The 20,949-nt window shown below is 41.4% G+C and overlaps 2 protein-coding genes across 2 annotated transcripts in view; one reads left to right on the top strand and one right to left on the bottom strand.

Moving 5' to 3' along the window:
* Nucleotides 1–1,575: 1,575 nt before the first annotated feature.
* On the bottom strand, nt 1,576–7,108 carry pclaf (PCNA clamp associated factor). Its single transcript, XM_020526041.2, has 4 exons — nt 6,911–7,108; nt 3,817–3,897; nt 2,995–3,160; nt 1,576–2,005 (listed from the first exon to the last, which is right to left on the bottom strand). The coding sequence occupies exons 1-4, from the start codon at nt 6,963–6,965 to the stop codon at nt 1,951–1,953; spliced, it is 357 nt and encodes a 118-aa protein (XP_020381630.2). The 5' UTR covers nt 6,966–7,108; the 3' UTR covers nt 1,576–1,950.
* A 9,693-nt stretch (nt 7,109–16,801) lies between these two features.
* trip4 (thyroid hormone receptor interactor 4) overlaps nt 16,802–20,949 on the top strand; it is a 43,241-nt gene continuing 39,093 nt past the window's right edge. Inside the window, exon 1 of the mRNA XM_048617285.1 lies at nt 16,802–17,053. Within this exon, the coding sequence (XP_048473242.1) occupies nt 16,923–17,053 (131 nt within the window). The 5' untranslated portion in view covers nt 16,802–16,922. The remainder of the gene's footprint in view (nt 17,054–20,949) is intronic.

Here is a 20,949-nt window from a genome sequence, read left to right as displayed (position 1 = left end):
GTATAAAGTCAGGTCAATAGCAGAGAAAGATCTTTCAGCAGTCAAAAACAACCATCTAACTATTCTAATCCAGTTCTCCAGCTCTTGACCCATAGCCTTGGCATTGCAAGTGCACATCTAAATAGGAAGGTGTCCACCACACTTTTATAAGCAAGTTCTAGATTCCTACCACCCAGTGAGGTTTCCCCCCTCATCTGTAAACCTCCTGCCCATTGCCTTGAACTTACACCCCCAGTCATCAATTCCACCAAAAGGGAGGGGTTTCTTCCTGACTTATGCCCCTCACTTTTGTACCTCAAAAAGTGTTCTCCCCTCAAGAGGGCAAATCAGATAGGAATTGCCACATTGTCAGGATTTATTCAAAACATTGAAGTCTCATCAAGTCAAAACACAGGCAAAGAAAATCTAGTTATACTATGTAGTGCTCTCCCACTAAGTCAGAGTAGCATGTTGACCTGCACCCAAGACTTGGTACTAGCATTATTGCCTGAGCTGGTAGCATCTTAAGACAATAGCAGCACTGAATGTTTGCTCAGTTGTGTCCTGCATACAAAAACAAATCCAACATGGTCAGTTACTGCCAATCTACTTGTGACCAGAGTCAAGCAAATACTGCTTGATTGCTATGACCTGCTCATAAACATTGGGTTCTACAATGATTAGTCAGCTCCTGACTCAACATCAAGGCCATATCTGACTTGAGACCAGGATCAAAGGAGCACCAGTAAAGCTAAAGGAAAATCAGGGGAAATAACCTGCTGGCCACAGACACTCATACCACAAAAGGAAAGTGGTTTTGGTTGAAGGGCAGTCATCTTAATTCCAGGACATCATTGTAGGAGTCTTTCTGGACAATGTCTCAAGTTTAAGTATCTTCAGTTGTTTCAATGACCTTCTGTCCAGTGGTATTCATTGATTGCATAGTTGCTCACTATTCATATTCTGCAGCCCATGCCCAAGTGCCACAAGATGGACAATATTCACTTTGGACAAGTGGCAAATTTGTAGAGTGCCAATGACCATCACCAGTGAGCAAATTTTAGTCATCTCTTGATGTTGCCACTATATTCTTCACTGCTGGGAATCATGCCAGTTACACCTGACTCCCCAGTCAGTCAACCACCCACAACTGGAAACTAGGAGGGTGGTGAAATATTCCCTACATCCCTGAATGAAAGCAGTTCCAACACTCTAGCAGCTCAACTGTTCAGGAGAAAGCAACCCACTTTTAAAAAAAAAAATCACAAAACATTATTGCTTCTGCTGAGTAGTGGCATACTACAGCTGCAAGATCCCTACACAGCATCTATCAAATTGACCACCTAGTGATATAGGCAGCAAATTCATGAATACCTGCACATTCATTTCCAAGTCACTCACCATCTAGGACTTTGTAATGTAACATTATTCCTTCACTGTTGGTATTTTGAAACACTGACATTAGGAAGTGAATACAAGAATAAAGCTGGAAATGCCAATGCAAGGAAAATTCCTTCCAATAAATGCATAATCCCACCGAGAAGTTAACATTTCATTTGTTGAGACTTGCTAGATATTCACAAAGAAACCAATTAGTGAGTTCGGCACAGCTTAAAATTTATTATAAAAAGATAAATTGTAAAGATACAGCAAGGTCACTAAAATAGGTTATAGGCCTTGGTTCATGAAAAATTTTATTTTTAACCCCACCCATCAACATGAGTACAAGTCAAAAAGATAATAAAACAAATAATTATGTAGACAGAAAGTCTCATTTAGCTGAGGGACCACTGGTCCTGGACCAAAATACTCAGCTAGTAATTTTTAAATCAGTTCTGTAGTTATGGCTTTAATGGTATTTCAACTGTACAAGACAACTAAGAAATCCATACTACATAGCAATAGACATATATACAAATATACACGCCAAGATCTGTTCAAGTATTAGACATGATGGTGGGCAAGTGGTATTCAGTTCTCTTCATCTGAAGCCGCTTCCTCCAAGTCCTCAGGTAGAACATGTGCCCTAGGCAGAACAAAGTGAAATATTTCTCCAAATCTCATTTTTAACTTCCTTGAAAAAGATTAATCTTCAGACTGTATATAGTTATATTATATATACAAATCCTAGTGTGAAAACAGGCCATTTGGCCCAACAAGTCCACACCAACCCTCTGAACAGCATCCTATCCAATCCCTGTAACTATACATTTCCAAGCTCTATGCATCTAACCCACACATCCCTGAATACCATGGATAATTTAACATGGCCAATCCACCTAACTTGCATATCTTTGGACTGTGGGAAGAAAATTCTAGCACCTAGTGGAAACTTATGCAGACATGGGGTGAATGTGCAAACTCCACCCAGACAGTGACCAGAGGGTAGAATCAGACTGGGTCCCTGGTGCTGTGAAGCAGCAGTGCTAGCCACTGAGCTGCTGTAATATTGGCTTGGAAACATCCATCACCCTAAATCACTGAGTTAATGATCTTTAGATTGCAACAGCCCTCATGGTAGTTATTCCATAACTGCATTACAAGCAGCAAATTCTTGAAGCTGAGCCAGAAAGATTACCTCAGAAGGGAAATTTGAAAGTGTACCTATTGCCATGCTGCAGGGGAGGTCAGATATTTGAAGCAAACTGCAGTATCTTGGATGTATCAAGTCTCAAAGTGTTATGGCTATACAGTTGACTATTTTAAAAATACTCAAAGCCCAAAGCATGAATACAGTGGGAAAAATCTTGTGTTCAGGAAATGTTTATATCACATTGGTCAACACCTGCTAGGACAATTACTAATCACAGCAACCTAGGATAGCAGTGTCAAAACCACCCCACTTGTTATTTGGAGCGATGTCAACTGAAGAAGATCTTCGACAATATGCTGTCCTTGCAAAGCAGTAACATGCCCAGCTTTACTTGGGTCAGAACCCAAGGACATTCCAGCTAAGAACCACATCACCAAGCCATAAAGGAAGCATGCCATTGAAGAATGAGTGGTAAAATTTACCTCCTTGGAGCTTTACTTGTTCCAGCCTTGCTGCTACTGCTGACATCTGAGGGTTCTGTATTCTCCTTTCCAGGCTGTTTGAAAGGACCAAAGAATTCTCCAATCCCTTTCTGCCACTTTGGGGTAGGTCTTGGGCATACTGGGTTCCCACCAGCATATTTGTTTTCTGTTAACCACAAAATATCCCATTAACCAAAGCTTGCAGCAAGTCCTCCCATTTTACTGGGAATGGGAAACAATTAAACTGGGTTGTGAAAATTTTTCAAGTTTGAAATAAATCAGATGGATGAAATTCACTAACCTTGATAAATACTCAATTATCTAGTCTTCAGCTGTTGACCATGCAAGCTAACTCACCTCAGTCACTAAATCCTCATACTTATCTACATACAAAAAGGAGCCATTTTCAAAAGATGAAGATGGAACTTGAGTACTCAAGTTTGTGGGTTCATATCTAAAATAAATAATTACTCCTTGTTCTTTAACAGGCCCTAATGAGGTCAATTTTTCTTTAAAGGCACTTTCATTCTCTCCCCGTCCCATGTTGATCACTTAAATATTGAATAAAGGAGCTTTATGCCCAAGTGAAAACTGAAAATCCAAAAGCCTCAAGCAATTAGAGATAAGCCGAAAAATTAATTAAGCTTAGCCAATTGAAACAGATTTGGAAAAGCTTTGACAAGTTCAAACTATCACTGCTGCAAAGAACATTATGCAAAATTTGGATCACTGTGAAGCCCAATGTAAAGTTATTGCTTATACCTCTTATTTTAAGAGATTGTAGGCTGCTGGTTGATTAACCAAGAATTGTTCATTACATACCTTTTTTCCCAGGAGATGTTAGAGAGACATTGGCTGCACTTGCACACCCAAGTGCCTTCCTTGGTGCTCTGGCAGCAACAGCTGTTAAGACAAAAGGCAATGACTGAGTGTCTCCCACATGACAAGCTATACTAACAAAAGTCAAAACAAGAATCTGGTTAGTGACTTTTAAAAAAGGCCTTGACCTTCAGTTCTAAACCAAGAGCACCAGTACACTGCAAATAAAGTTATGTAAAGCACACTAATCAGGTAAGCATCTAAGATCAGTGACACTAGAATGTTGAACTAGAAGAGGAAGACCAGAAGGGACTGTTTCCTATTGACTATAGGAAACAGGCTTCATTCTTTAGTCAGGATTTTTCCACATTAAAAAGAATGTTACAGAATATCATGGACAGTGGACAAATCACCAATCCTGGAGTAGGTAAAGAAAGGTAGTCCTACCAAATTCATAGCTTCTTGCTAAATTGGAATGGCTTACCTATAAAAATTGAAAAACAGTACATCTAATATGCAATCCTACCAGTTTACATCAATCTTCAATTCACATGGAAGCAGTGTCCTAGAAAAGTCACAAGGGAAACTTATGTTCAGAGATAAGTGCTTTCATGTGAAATTTTCCATCACAGCTGAGCAAACACTCCAAATGTCTTTAAAACATAATGCTATGTTATCAGTAACCAAATCTATCACTACTTTAAGCATATTCAAATAATGAGCTTCCAGAGGCCACAGGGTTAGTGAAGTCTAATGTTCTGCAGATCAAGTTTCACTCTTCTCAAATTATTTCCCTAGTTAGGAGGAACTGAGGCTGGGTCATTAAATATTTAAAGCTGAAACAGAATTTAAAAAACCAAGGTAATCAAGGGTTCAGAAAAGGGGAATTGAGACTTCAGCTCAGCCATGCATCATGAATTGCAGAGCAGACTCAATGGGCTGAATGGCCTACTTCTGCTCCTACATCTTGTATAAATCTTACCTGCATCCACCCTGTCTACCAAATATTTTTTAGGTTTCAATGAGATCACCTAATTCAGAAGTCCAGAGAATACAGGCTTTGCCCAGTTTCTTCACAGGACAATCCTGACATCATAGTGACCAGTCAAGCAAACCATTGTACTCCCTCCAAACATTGCCCAAGTCTCTTCCTCCAGACACCCCAACTGATTAACATTCAGAGCACCACCTAGTGGCTGTGCAACTTCGAGGGAATGTCAACTCTCTCCACAAAAAAGTATTCATAAAGTAGGAACTAAAACTGCACAGCATTCCAAATACCATTTAACCAAGCTGGGATATAGTAGGTGCCAAAACATCACATTAGAACTGCGCACAAATCCTTGTGATAGACACTAAAATTGCATTAGGCTTAATAGCTTGCTGCACCTGTTAGACTTCAGAGATTTAAAGCAACTGTACTTTACACTTCCTGTTATCATTTAAAGAAATACTCTGCATCTTTCCTACCAAATGTAAAAACATTTGCATGTTATGTTCCACTGCCATATTCTTGCTCAGGTTGTCTTGAAACTGCTTTATATCTTCAAGATATCCCTACTTAGCTTTGTATTACCTGCAGGCTTCAACATGGGATGGAATTCAATGTGCAAACTTTTACATTCTAAATAGCTAGCATCCCAAAGTTCTGATCCTTGCAGTATCCAAAGACAGAAAAATTAAAAATCAATAAAGAAAGTAATTCTTTGGGTGCCTGATGCAAAGTGAATGCAGGATTTTCAATGAAATGAAATCAGGCAAAATAAAGTGTTTTCACTCACTTCCGCTGAGTAAAATCTGAGCGCTGGAACAACTTTCTTAAAGATCTACTAACACCTCTTACTTTTAAAGTCATACCAAGATCAAGCATTAAAGTTTTTTTGTTAGTTGTTCCAGACTTCGTGCAACCTCCTACAGTTCAGTGTAATTGTAGGCTGATATACACAAAAAACCTTGGGACACAACATTAAAGCAAGCACGACTGCAATACAAGGGGATTTAGATTAATTATAGTTCAAAGCAGAAGTCGTTAGATCTATGGTGACCTGTCAGTGGACACATGGAGACCAATAACCAAGCGCACAGCTACGATCAAGCCTCATTTCATTTAGTCCATCCTGACTTTTGGCATGTCATCTCATTCTCCACACACCTTCCTTTTTGTACTCCTGCCTCTTTCCACTTGCTTAAAAGCAAGTCTCCTAAAAGACTCATCAGTTGATGTAAAATTGACCTGCAGCGTTAACTGTCATCCCACATATATTGCTTGAGCTGGAACACAAATAGAATGCGCTGGAGAGAGACTCAGTAGCATCTGTAGAAACGAAAGAAAATTGTTAACATTCCGTAGTTTAACAAGTTTATCGCGGAATTGCTGCCTGATCTGCTAAGCACTTGCGACTGATGTCAGACAACAGACATGTAAATTTTATTTTTGCCTGAAAACAAAATAAAACAATCTTACGGACAAAACTCTGGGTCATACGGATCCGTTCCTAAAAGTGCCAGATTGTTTGATAACCCACTAGTGAATCGCCTCGGGAGGTGACTTACCACAAAAGGAAGCTATTTAATACTCAAAGAACCAGCCAACTGTTCGGGAGTGTGGGGAAGATAAATAAAAGCCAACCCCGGGATCCTGGCCTTGGACAAATCGAGAATCTCGCCGGAGGATGACCAAAGCTGACCACGTTGGGGTGGTGGTGGTGGGTGGGGTGGGTTTGGATCGCCGCGGGAAGAACCGCCCTCCCCTCCCACATCGATATCCGCGGGGAGCACGGCATACCAAGACAAAAATAACAACCCTCCCGCCAAAACGTCTAGAAGGAAAGGGGAGGGAGGAGGGTATCCGTAGAGACAACCCTGTTAACGGACGAGACAATTCAGGCCTGCGGTAAACACTCGGAGCTGAAGGGAGAGAGGCGGCGGTGGCGACGCCCGCTCGACATCGCCCACCCCGGCACAGCGGGGAGCCGCGTTCATACCCACAGCGACGGACCGGAGAGAAAGGCGGGGCGGGCGGGGGAATGAGAACGACTATGGATACCGCCGGGAATCTGTGGGCGGGAGACGGACGGTTTCTTTGCACTGCCCTCACCTTTGCGAAAGGAGCCGGTGGAGGTGGACGGGCTGTCAGCCTTGGTACGGACCATCTTCGTCGGGGGGTTGTTGGAGGGGGCCAGCCTCGCGCGGCTCCCGCCTCCCGCTTTTTAAACCGGCGGCCCGGCTCGCGCCTTCTCCCTCAGCCAATCGCAGCTCGCCATTGGCCAGCCCGCACACGGCTGGTGGGAGCCGGGCGATGCTACCCAATCCAGCGCCTCGGCTCATTTTTCTTCCCGAGATGCGCCAATCGGAGCGAGGGTCTCATAAAACCGTCTGCACCTACTCACCAATCAACAGGCGGCTTTGACGGGGTGGGGGGAATGGGACAGAGAATGTGTGGCGGGAAAGCGAGGTTTTATTTCACATTTGTGATAATTCTGAGAAAGAACACATTTTAAAGCAGAGTGTATCGAATAAATCCACTGGCATTTCAGTAGGAGGTAAGGAGGGATTGAAATTTACTTTCATTAAAGTTGTTTTGCGTCTCCCGGGAACAAGTGGATCGACTTTAGGTGATTATCCAATTAATGGGCAAACCGACGTGATTGATATGGGCATAGACCAATAGGAATCGCGGTGGTTTGGCGGGACTTTCATTTTCCCGGTTTTTTTTTGTTTGCTGACTTAACTTCAATAATTGCAGGTTTACTTTTACCCAGAGCAATTAGAATGAATGAGTGAATGTCAGGACAATTGTGATTATAATTTTAATTGAAGGATCCAATTTCTAAAGTCCAGAATGCAAGTCCATTGCTCATTGACTACATTTCAACACCAAAATTACAAACTCATTTCAAAACTCTGAGACCTAGTTCTCTACGCCCGCTTTGTAACTGGATCCTTGACTTCCTGACCCATAGACCGCAATCACTAAGAATTGGCGACAACATCTCCTCCAGCATAATCCAGTGCCCTGCAAGGCTGCGTACTCAGCACCCTACCAGACTCCTTATACCCTCACGGCTGCAAAGTAAAATTCAATACCCAACTCCATTTCCATCCTTGTACGGCAGATTGCAAACAACGCAAGACAGAATACAGGGAAGAGATTGATTGCTTAATAGCATGATGTAAAGATAACAATTTTTCTGTCAACATCAACAAAATGAAGGACATGGTCATTGACTTCAGGAAGTGAAGTGGAGGCACACCCCTTTCTGTGTCATTGGTGATGGTCAACAGTGTCAAGTTCCTGGGAGTGATGATCATAACAATCTGTCCTGGTCCACCCATGTTGACACAATGGTCAAGAAAGCACAATGTCCTTACTTCCTCAGGAGGCTAAGGAAATTCAGCATGCATACAAAGACTCTTACCAATTTTTGTAGATGCACCATAGAAAGTATTCTCTCTGAATGCATCACAGCATGTATGGCAACTACTCTTCTCGAGACCGAAAGAAACTACAGTGAGTCTGAACACAGCCCAGTCCATCATGCAAAACAGCCGTCTATACGTTGACTCCATGTGTACTTCCTGCTGCCTCCGGAAAGCAACCAACATAATCAATGACCCTCCCACTGTGGTTATATTCCCTTCACACCATCTTCCATCAGACACATGGTTCAAATTTGTATATAAATACAAATAGTTTCAAGAACAGCTTCTTCCTGCTGTTAAAAAACGAAAGAACTGAGGATGCTGTAAACCAGGAAACAAAACAGAAGTTGCTGGAAAAGTTCAGCAGGTCTGGCAGCATCCGTGAAGGAATAAACAGAGTTAACATTTCGGGTCCGGTGACCCTTCCTCAGACCTGAAACGTTAACTCTGTTTTTCCTTCACAGATTCTGCCAGACCTGCTGAACTTTTCCAGCAACTTCCGATTTGTTTCTTCCTGCTGTTATTAGACTTTTGAATGAACCTCTCAAATTTTAAATTTAATGTTGATTTCACTCTTTGTGTGCCTTCTCTGCAGCTATAACATTGTATTCTTTGCTTTGTTCTATTACCCTCTGCATTTTGTATCGTATGATCTGCCCGTGCAAAACGAAACTTTTTGCTGTACCTAGGTACACGTGACCATAAATAAATCAAATCAAGGCATCCTTGATTATTTGCTTTGGTAGAATTAGACCTTTAGGTATTTTTAAAATGAAATCCAATCATATCTTTTACTTTCTCCCATAAGTAATTTTTGCCTCAAATAACAGTACAATTATTAGATGGTTTCAAACAGTTCAAAAGTTATCAAAACATATTCTTAAGAGTCACAGACATGTACAGCATGGAAACAGACTCTTTTGTCCAACTCGTCCATGCCAACCAGATATCCTAAATTAACCTCGTCCCATTTGCCAGCATTTTGCCCATGTCCCTGTAAACCCTTCCAATTCATTTGCCCATCCAGATGTGTTTTAAATGTTGTGATTGTACCAGCCTTCACCACTTGCTCTTGCAGATATTTCCATACACGCACATCCTCTGCGTGAAAACGTTGCCCCTTAGGTCCCTTTTAAATCTCTTCCTTCTCACCTTAAACCTATGCCCTCTAGTTTTGGACTTCCCTATCCTGGGGAAAAGACCTGACTATTCACCCTATCCATGCCTCTCATGATTTTATAAATCTCTATAAGGTCACCTCTCAGCCTCTGACACTCCAGAGAAAATAGCCCCAGCCTATTCCGCCTTTCCCTATAGCTCAAACACTCCAAACCTGGCAACATCCTTGTAAATCTTTTCTGAACCCTTTCTAGTTTCAGAACATCTTTTCTATAGCAAGGAGACCAGAACTGCATGCAGTATTCCAAAACTGGCCTAACCAATGACCCGTACTGCCGCAACACGATCTCCCAATTCATGTATTCAATGCACTAACCAATAAAGGTAAACTTACCAAGTGCCTTCTTCACTAATCTGTCTACCTGCGACTCTACTTTCAAAGAAATATGAACCTGCACTCCAAGGTCCCTATGTTCGGCCACACTCCCCAGGACCTTCCCATTAAGTGCATAAGGCCTGCCCTGATTTGCCCTACGAAAGCATAGCACCTCATGTTTATCTAGATTAAGCTCCACCTGCTATTCCTCGGCCTATAGGCCCATCTGATCAAGTTCCCGTTGTACTCTGAGGTAACCTTCTTTGCTGTCCAATTTTGGTTTCTTCTGCAAATTTACTAATCATACCTCCTTTATTCACATCCAAATCATTTATATAGATGATAAAAAGCAGTGGACCCAGCACCCATCCCTGCAGCACACGCTGGTCACAGACCTCCAGTCCAAAAAGTATCCATCTACTATCACCCTCTGTCTTCTACCATCTAGCCAATTTTGCATCCAAATGGCTAGTTCTCCCTGTATTCCATGTGATCTAACTTTGTTGGCCAGTCTACCATGCGGAACCTTGTCTTTTTAAAAAATTCCTTCCTGGGATGTGGATGAGGCGGTAGATACAGAATGTTTAAAACTTAGAATTCTACAATGGAGTGGCTTACTGGGCTGTTTCGAAGGGCAGTTAAGAGTCAAATTTGCTGTAAGTCTGGAGTCACATGAAGACCAGACTGAATAACAATGGCAGATTTTCTCCCCAGAAGGGCACTACCAGACTAGATGGATTTTGCAGTGACGCTAGCTTTTTAATTCCAAATTTATTCACTGAATTTGAATTCCTCCCACTGGCAGGGTGGGATTTGAATTTATGTCCGCAGACCATTAGCTTCTGGATTTGATTATTTGGTAGTTGGCACTAAACCAAGAATTACCCTTTGATGTTTACAGAATCATTACATCATGGAAGAAAGCTATTCAACCCATCAAGTCTGCATCAGCTGTCTGATAATTTTGACTTAATGCCAAACACATACCTTTTCTCCATAATCCTATTTGTTTTCTTGCCACTTGAACACTGCCAGTAAGAGGCTTTGACTATGATATCATGCAAGATTAAATTTGCCAAATTTAGATTGGAACTATAAATGGAAGAAAATTGATTAACTATTTTAAACACATGCACAACTTCCAAATTTGCTGTGGTTTTTGTTTAATATTTTTAATTTAGTTTAGGCCGTGGACTTTAGACATAAAATAAATATCCTTATGCAATTACTCAAAGTAAATGGTAATTGGCAATAGTATATGGAGATAGTTGCACTGCAGGTGGACATCACTGGCTGGCCAGCACTGATTGCCCATTCCTAGTTGCCTTTGAGAAGGTGATGGTGAGCTGCTTTTTTGAACCGCTACAGCTCATGTGCTGTAGGTAGACCCACAATGCTTTACGGAAGGATTTCTGGGATTTTGACCCAGTGATAGTGAAAGAATGATGATAAATTTCCAAGTTAGGATGGTGAGTGACTTGAAGGGGAATTTGGTGTTCCTATGTATCTTCTGACCTTGTCCTTCTAGATGGAAGTGTTGGTGGACTTGAAAGGTGCTGTCAAAGGATCTTTGGTGAACTTCTGCATCTTCTAGATAGTAAACCCTGCTGGTACTGAGCATTAGTGGTGGAGGGTGTAGATCTTTGTGGATGTGGTACCAATCAAGCAATCTGCTTCAATCTGGATGGTGTCAAGCATCCTGAGTATTGTTGGAGCTGCACTCATCCAGGCAAGTGGGCAGTATTCTATCACACACCTGACTTGTGCCTTGTCGATGGTGGACTGGCTTTGGACAGTCAGGAGGCGAGTAACTTTGTGCAATATTCCTAGCTTCTGACCTGCTGTTGTAGCCACTGTGTTTATATGGCGAGTCCAGTTGATTTTCTGATCATAGCTAACCCTCAGGAAGTTGATAGTGGAGGATTCATTACTGGTAACATCTTTGAATGTCAAGGGGCAATGGTTAGATTGTCTCTTATTGGAGACGATCATTATTTGGCAATTGTGTGGTGCAAATGTATCTCGTCAGCCGAAGTCTGGATATTGTCCAGGTCTTGTTGCATTTGAACGTGAACTGCTTCAGTATCTGAGGAGTCCTAGAAGATTGGTGCTCGGTCCGCTGCTTTTTCTCATTTACACAAATGGTTTGGATGTGAATATAGACAGTATGGTTAGTAAGGTTGCAGATGGGACCAAAATTGGTGGTGTAGTGGACAGGGAAGAAGGTTATCTCAGAGTATAATGGGACCTCGATCAGATGAGCAAATGGGTCGAGGAGGGGCAGATGGAGCTTAATTTAGATAAATGTGAGGTGCTGCATTTCAGTAGGGCAAATCAGGGCAGGACTCATATACTTAATGGTGAGGTACTGGGGAGTGTTGCTGAATGAAGAAACCTTGGGATGCAGGTTCATAGTTCCTTGAAAGTGGAGTCACAGATAGACAGGATAGTAAAGAAGGTGTCTCATACGCTTGCCTTTATTGGTCAGTGTATTGTGTCAAGGAGTTGGGAGCTCATGTTGTTTCAGCAGGTTGAGATCTCATTCTCAGGTATGCCTGGTGCTGTTGGCATGCCCTCTCCATTGAACCAGGGTTGCCCCCAGGCTTTATGGTAATGGCTGAGTGGTGGATATACAGGCCTTGAGGTTGCAGATTATGCTGGAGTAAAATTCTGCAGCTGTTGATGGCCCACAGCACCTCATGGATGCCCAGTCTCGAGTTGCTGGATCTGTTCAAAGTCTGCCCCTCTTAGCACAGTGATAGTGCCACACAATACAACTGAGGTATTCTCAATGTAAAAGTGAGACTTCATCTCCGCATGGACTGTGCAGTGGTCACTCTTACCAATACTGTCATGGACAGATGTATCTGCAGATAGCAGATTGTTAATGATGAGGTCAAGTATATTTTTCCCTCTTGTTGGTTCCCTCACCACCTCAACAGATCCAGTCTAGCAGCAATTTCCTTGGATCAGTCGTGCTGCTCCTGAGCCACTCTTCCTGGTGGACACTGAAATCCCCCAACCAGAATACCTTTTGCACCCTTGCCACCCACAGTGTATCCTCCAAATGTTGTTCACCATGGAAGAGTACTGATTCATCAGGTAAGGGAAGATGGTACATGGTAATTAGCAGGAGGTTTCCTTGCCCATGTTTAACCTAATGCCATGAGACTTTATGGGCTCCAAAGTCAATGTTGAGGACTCCTAGGGCAACTCCCTCCCAACTGTATACCATTGTGCCACCACCTCTGCTGGGTCTTTACTGCTGGTGGAACAGAATATATCCAGGGACAGTGATGGTGATATCTAAGACATTGCCTGTAAGGTTCGATTCCATGAGTACAACTATGTCAGACTGTTGCTTGACTAGTCTGTGAGACAGCTCTCCCAATTTTGACACTAGCCCCCAATGTTAGTAAAGAAGACTTAGTAGGGTCGATAATTAGTTATGCTATTGTCTTTTCCAATGCCTAGATTGATGCCAGGTGGTCCGCCTAGTTTCATTTCTTTGTTGCTGCTATGTCCTTTGTTCCCAATCTTTAATTGATAGCTTTCTCTTGGGATATACTTGCACATTTGTCTTTGAAATTTTTAAAAGACAACTGTGGTTGATAACTGGCTACTACCTGAGACTTAGGGACATGCAGGGAAGGTAAACAAACATTTCACAACAGATATCCTCCCTGACAACAAACAAAAACCTTGATCTTTCAGTAAGCTCACCTGAAAGTTCAGAAATGGCCGGGAGAGTGAGAACACATTTTAAATTTTCAACACATTGACATGCACTCCAAAGAAAAACGGACTTTACAATAATTAGGATAGATTAAATAAATTGTAATGGCCAGAGGGGCATACTTGACAACAATTACCCACAAAATGCCCAGTGAAAAGACATTTTCATCCATCTTTAAAACCTGACATTTTAAACTTGAAGTAAGGGTAACGAAGGCAGATGCAGTCGTTACAGTGGGAGTTACCTTATTTTTGCCCATTCTCAGGACTTCTCTTTGGACAGTTATCTTGGTCTCACTTGGACACCGCAAGTAATATTATAGTTTCTTTGTGTTGCCTGTTGATATTTATTTTAAACATTATTTTCAGCAAAGTAAGAAGGAAAATTGCAGTTTGGTTGGAAATAGTGGTAAAAAAACCATACCATAAAGCTCCAATGTCTATTTCTTTTTTGGTTTGTTCTAAGCATAGAAGGATGCTGCCATTTGGCCTACTGTGCCTGTGCAGACTCTTTGAAAAAGCTAACCAATTAGTCTCACTTTCCCTGCTATATCCCAAGAGCCTTGCAAAGTTTTCTCCTTCAAGTAATCATTCATCCAATCCCCTGTAGAAAATTACTGAGGAATATGCAATGTCACCCTTACTGTAACAACAGTTGGTAAGTAAACAACAGCTATTTTATATTTAATTACATTTCTCAAAGAATAATAAGATGGCAAATAAATTAAACTTTTTTTGATGGTGAGGCTAAAGGAGAGATTTGAAGCGTGGGAGAACTTTTGTTTTGGAATGATTCTTGGATAATTTTCATTCTGAGCAGTCATAAAATCGGTATGATGGGCTTACTCGGGAGTCTAGATTCATAGAATCATAGAATGTTATGATGTATTATCTGGGAAGCTACCTCTCATCAAGACTGACGTCGATACAGACATTCAACATCACATCCAATCTGTAAGCGCCGTCTTCAGATGCCTAAGGAAGAGAGTCTTCGATAACTGTATAATCCATGTTGATACCAAGAGTCTTGTGTATAAGGCAGTCATCCTTCCAACTCTTCCATATGGCTCTGAAACTTGGACTCCATACAGACACCACCTCAAGACCCTTGAGAAGAACCAACGCTGTTTGAGTCGGATTCTTTGCATCAGCTGGGAAGACCAGTGTACCAACATAAGTGGTCTTGAAGCAGCCAACAGCACCAACCAACTCCACTGGGCTAGCCACATGCTTACAATGCCTGAGTTCCAACCACCAAAGCAAATCTTCTTCACCATGCTCAAGGAATGATATGGAGGTGCCGGTGTTGGACTGGGGTGGACAAAGTCAGAAATCACATGACACCAGGTTTTCAAATAAACCTGTTGGACTATAACCTGGTGTCGTGTGATTTCTGACTATGCTCAAGGAAGGCACTCGAATGACAGAGGACAAAAGTAGTGTTCCAAAGACTCTCTAAAGGCTTTGCTTAAGAAATGCAACATAGATGACAACGTATGGGAGATCTTCGCTCAGAAGAAATCAACTTGGAGGAAACTCCTGTATGAAGGGACACAATTCCTGGAGGACACCCGTCGGCAAGAGCAAGTACTGAAAAGGAACTGGAGAAAGGAATGCCAATAGTCTCAAAGTCAAAGACCACTTCCTCCAGGAAACACCTGCCAAATGTGTGGTCAGAGATATGGTTCTAGGATCAGGTTCATCAGCCACGCAAGGACCCACAGAACCCATGACCACTGGTTAGGAATTTCCTAGGTAGTCAATCGTAATCGTTAGTGAGTGATTGCTGACAACGACGGTATCACCTTTTAGGGTAGCATCTTTTATTTTACAAGATGTCTTCATGTTCTTTCTACCAAAATGTATCACCCAACACTTCAATGCATTGACTTTAATTAGATACAAGCAGCTCATATATTGGACAACACTGTGAAAGTGTTGCTGAAGATGAGTGATTCTGGACTCAAAACATTAAGTTTGTTTGTCTCTCCACAGATGCTACCAGACCTTCTGAGTTTCTCCAGCTTTCTCTACGTTTCTTACTGCTAAGGTGATGTCATTGACAATGCAACACTCCCTCAATACTACACTGCAGCAGGGTTGTCCAATTCATAAGCTGCTTGCAGTTAATTGGGAATCCTCCAGCGACTAAATGTATTTTTTTCAGGAAATAATTGTTGAAGTATAGGTTAGGCATGTGATTTCAGTGTCCATATTCAAATGTGTTTACGTTTGAACTTTAAAATTTTTGTGTATTTGCTGGTAAGATAGAGTAGGGAAATGTTTTTGATCATTGTGAATGCTGTACTTCCTAATTGCTGCCCATCAACTAGCTACTAAAAAGGTATCTAAAATTGGTCAAATACTGAACATGTACATTGTGGAAACACCAACAAAGTTGAGGGTGGCCTGTCATCCCAATCAACATGACCACTCCAGGCTGACAGAAAGAAGGGAGTGTTGACAAACAATACAGCTGAATACGGCAAAGAGTAAACAACATCCAGTCGTGTTCAAGATGGAAAGTAGAGGCAGGTCTTTCTCACTGTACTAGCAAACAACTTGGCAACAAGTTTGCTGAGGTGAAAAGTGCTTTTTGCAACTGTTTGACAAAAATATGGAAGCTGCAGAAGATAAGCTGTATCTATTAAATTCCCCTGCACTGAATGATGGAAGATGCTGAAATAAACACGTACAAGAAATCAGGAACAAAAACAAAGTTGCTGGAAAAGCTCAGCAGGTCTGGCAACATCTGTGAAGGAAAAAACAGAGTTAACGTTAATCATGTATTAGTAATTAAGAGTTTAGATTTATTGCTTTGAATCCTCTAAGCAACATTCATGTGTCTGTGAAATACAACGTTGTCCAAATTCAGTGAATTTTGAACACACTCTTCCACGAATTCACACAGTTCTCCACTTTTTTTAGATGATATGTTAGACTGAGGTATTGCCTACCTGTTCAGATGCATATAAAAGATCCTATATCGCACTTTAGTGAGGAAAGAACAGAGGGAGAGATATCCGCAGTGTCCTGGCCAAGAAAGATTATTTGGATATTCTAAAAATTTTTTAAAAATTCAGAATATGTATGATAGTTAGTGCTGCTGACACATCCAAAGCAAAAATCATGTATTGAAGGAGTGTGATATTTTTGAAATATCATAACACATCAAAATCCTGTCTAAAATTATCGCTGTCGTTAGAATAAACTGATTTATTTAGTGCACTGTACATTGTTGTTGTACCTTTGATTTACTTTGGCATTCGCCAGAGGATGTAGGTTCTTGGTTTGAGTGAGAGAAGGGCTCTCTCAGTCAACACTTGTATGTCTTTGTGACCGGAACGTTAGTGCAGAGCCGGCGGTATAGTTTGTAGTGGGTATAGCCGAGGGCTGCACCGTTTACGTGTGTTGTGTGCTCGGGTGAAATATTTCCGGGTGAACGTGGGCCGGTTAGATGGCTGCTTCCAAGAATGAAGGTGGTAGTGGCGGAGGGAAGATGAGTGGCGATACGGAGTCTCTTTTGCGTTGGTGTCAGGAGGAGCTAGTTCGGAAGTTCAGCCTGGAAGTGAATGAGGAGCTGATTCAGTAAGTGAGGGCTGGTGCCCGCATATTCCACGGACTGTAAGGGATAAGTAAAGACTCAGAGGCCTGGGGTTCATGGCCCTCCCCTCCCCTCCCCTCCTTCTCCAAATTTTCTATGCTTTCTGCTTTGGAAGCAGTTTCTGGCGTAAAAGAGAGACTAAGTTAACACAAACTTTAAGGTTTGTAAGCCTCTGGATGGGTATATGAATAGAAAGGCGTTAGAGGAATATGGGCCAAACCCAGGCAATGGGACGAGGTCAGATTGGAATTACTGGTCAGGGGGAACAAGTTGGACCGAAGGATCTGTTTCCGTGTTCTATGACAATACTGCATCTTTGTGTGGCATCTTAAAATTCCCACAACTAATCTCACCCATCCTGCCCCCCAAAGCCTGCCTCAAAACTTGAAAATTAGACAGAAATTCCAATCGCTGCAAAGTATGTCAATTCTAGAGATAATAGAAGTCCAGATGGAGTGAAGCTTAGACAAAGTATCAGAATACTACACTAACCAAGAAGGTATTCAGCTGCTAAAGTTTGGTGAACAATTTTATAATGACCTGTTCTAACAATATTAGCATTTCTTAAGGGCTGATGTTTCAAAAGTGACATCTGAGAAGTAGGTCTGCATAGGAACAGGAATAGGCTATTCAGCCCATAGGCTCTGCCCTGCTATTTGAGACCATGGCTGGTCATTTCCTCAGTGCCACTTCCCTGCCCTATCCCTGTTCCCCTTAATGTCATTAATTTCCATAAACCTGTTCATTTAAGACCTGAACCTGCTCAATGATTGAGCTTCCACAGCCCTCTGGGATAGAGAATTCCAAAGATGCATCACCTTGAAATGAAGATATTCATCCTCAGCTCAGCCTTAAATGACGTACTAAAATGAGGATGATCCTATTATCCTCAGATGATCCTCCAAGCATCGAGAGTCATCAGCCTATCTATATGCGCCGTTAAAATCTTTAGAAATTGTAGAGAATACAGATGCAGTTTCCTCAATCTCCCACAAAAGACAATCCTGCTAATCCAGTGCTTAATTTGGTGAATCTCTGATGCAGTCCCAATATGGCGAATAAATCCAACTTAAATAAGGAGACCAAAACTCTATACAATTCTTAGTAAGGTCTCAATATACATCTTCACTTCGAGACTGGACTATCCTTGAAATGAATGCCAACAAGCTGTTTGCCTTTCTAATTGCCTGCCGCACCTGCATGTTAACACATAGTGACTCATGGACGAGGACACCCAGATCTCTCTGGACAACTGCACTTCCCAAACTCTCACTGTTTAAGAAATATTCTATCTTTCTATATTCTCTATCTTATTCACATTTTCATCTTCTACGTTCTAGTCAATTCATCTAACTGTTTAAGTTGTACATTCATTGATTCTCCTTTGACTATGTCACAAGTAAAATCTTCAAAAAACTTGGACAAGATTGTTAAGTTTTTCTTTTTCGTAAATCCATGTTGACACTGCCCAGTTTTATCATTCTCCTTTAAATATCCAAGAATCAAATCCTTTATAATAGATTCTAAAATCCTCCCCACTAAGTATGTCAGGCTAACGGGCCTGTAGTTCTCTACTCTCCCACTGCCTCCCTTCATAAATAGTGGGGTTATGTTTCCTACCATTCTGTCACAGGAACCTTTTGAGAACCTGTAGAATTATGAAAGATAATTACCAATTCATCCACACTCTTCTATTGCTACCTCCAATACCCTGGGAAGGAGCTCAGTGTGTCTAGAAGATTTATCAACTCTCAGTCCAGCTAATTTTTCATCCACGACTACTTGATGAGTCTTTTGTATTTAGCTCTTCTGTTGCACAAGCTCTTTGGTTGCCTAATATTTCTAGAAGATTTTCATTTTTACTGGAAAGATAGATGGTAAGTAACTGTTTGATTTTTCCACTATAAATTCTGCTATCATCAATTGTAAAAGTTTCACATTTATCTTTGCTAAGCTTTTTCCTTTCACATATTGATAGAAGCTTTTCAACCTTTTATGCTCCTTGCTAACTCTTATTTATATTCTCATTTCACGTATCAGTTTCTTGGCCCTCCTTTGCTAGGCGTAAATTGGTCCTAATCATCTCCTCACCACTATTTCAGTTATACTTCTAAGTCACTTCCTTTGATCTAACGTAATGTTTAATTTCTCTTATTAACCATGATTGATTCACCTTGCCCTTTGGATGTTTGCACTTTTACTAGCCATTGCCTGTCTGCCATTAAATCCTTGCGTATTTTTCCAATCCATCATAGACAACTTACCCCCTTCATACTCCCATAGTTTACTTTACTCATATTTAAGACAAAATTTCAGAATGTGGAAGTGCCAGTTTTGGACTGGGGTGGATAAAGTCAGAAGTCACATGACACCAGGTCATTGTCCAACAGGTTTATTTAAATCACGAGCTTTTGCTCCGAACTTGGTGTCGTGTGACTTCTGAAGTTTCAGAATGAATTGTATCCCATTCAAATTACATGTGAAATTCTATTATATTATGGTCACTTTCAGAAAGGCTTTCTTTCAGCAAGTTTATTAACTAGTCTTTTCTCATAACACCGCACCAAATCCAAACTACCCCAAACCCTAGTTGGCTCTTTAACATACAGCTGCAGACGTATTCTTTGTACATACTCAAGGAATTCATTCCCATAGCATAAGTGCTGACTTGGTTAACCCAGTTTACATGCAATTTGAGTTCACGAATTACACATGTTGCATGCATCTCTAGTTTCTGCTGTGCTCAACATTACCATTACAGTTTTATATTCAGTGAACAACTTCCACCAATATTCGTTTCCCCTTACTATTTCTTAGCTCCACCCAAACTGAGTACACTTGATTTGGATTGAGTTATTGTCATGTGTACTGAAGTATAGTGAAAAGCTTTGTTTATGAGCAGGACAGGCAGATTACAGTAAGCAAGGACAAAACAGATCGTAGGGTGAAAAAACAACTAGACAGAGACCTACAAGTTACATCGCACAGGGTGTGCGCAAGGCAAGATCGCATCTTGATCCTTTGATCAAAAGTCCTCTCTTACTAATGTACTGATGCCATCACTTATTATGAATGCTACCCCTCCTGCTTCACTTATCTATCCCTCTTAAATAGAGTCACAGAGTCATACAGCACGGAAACAGACCCTTTGGTCCAAACAGTCCATGCCAAATATAATACCAAACTAAACTAGTCCCACCTACCTGCTCCTGGCCCATATCCCTCCAGACCTTTCTTATTCATGTACTTATCCAAATGTCTTTTAAATGTTGTAAATGTACCCGTATCTGGCACTTCCTCAGGAAGTTCACTCCGCATGCGAATCACCATCTGTGTAAAAAAATTGCCTCTTGTGTCTTTTTTAAATCTCTCTCCTCTCACCTTAAAAATGTGCCCCCTAGTCTTGGAATTCCCCCATCCAAGGGCAAAGACACCTACCATTAACTCTATCTATACCTCTCATTATTTTATAAACTTGTATGAGGTCACCTCTCAACCTCCTACGCTCCAGTGAAAAAAGTCTCAGCCTGCCCAGCCTTTCTCTATAAATCAAGCCTTCCATTCCTGGCAAATCTCTTCTGAACCCTCTCCAGCTTAATAATATCCTTCCTATAACTGGGCTACCAGAACTGGACACAGTATTCCAGAAGAGGCCTCACCAATGTCCTGTACAACCTCAACATGACTTCCCAACTCCTATACTCAAAGGACTGAGCAGTGAAGTCAAATGTGCCAAACGCTTTTTTTAACCACCCTGTCTATATGTGACACCAACTTCAAAGAAATATGTACCTGCACCCCTACGTCGCTCTGTTCTACAAGACCCCAAAGCCCTACCATTAATTGTATAAGCCCTATCCTTTTTTGTTGTACCAAAATG

Source organism: Rhincodon typus, chromosome 36, assembly GCF_021869965.1.
Source record: "Rhincodon typus isolate 14 chromosome 36, sRhiTyp1.1, whole genome shotgun sequence".
Classification (NCBI taxonomy): domain Eukaryota; kingdom Metazoa; phylum Chordata; class Chondrichthyes; order Orectolobiformes; family Rhincodontidae; genus Rhincodon; species Rhincodon typus.
The sequence above is the reverse complement of the archived record's forward strand: the minus strand, read 5'-3'. Positions and strand labels throughout refer to the sequence as shown.

Excerpts from the sequence above, each read along its gene's own strand:
- pclaf (XM_020526041.2), bottom strand. The coding sequence starts at position 6,965 with ATGGTCCGTACCAAGGCTGACAGCCCGTCCACCTCCACCGGCTCCTTT. Across the intron at positions 3,898-6,910 it reads CACCGGCTCCTTTCGCAAAG|CTGTTGCTGCCAGAGCACCA; the intron begins GTGAGGGCAGTG and ends TTGTCTTAACAG. Across the intron at positions 2,006-2,994 it reads ACAAGTAAAGCTCCAAGGAG|GGCACATGTTCTACCTGAGG; the intron begins GTAAATTTTACC and ends TGTTCTGCCTAG.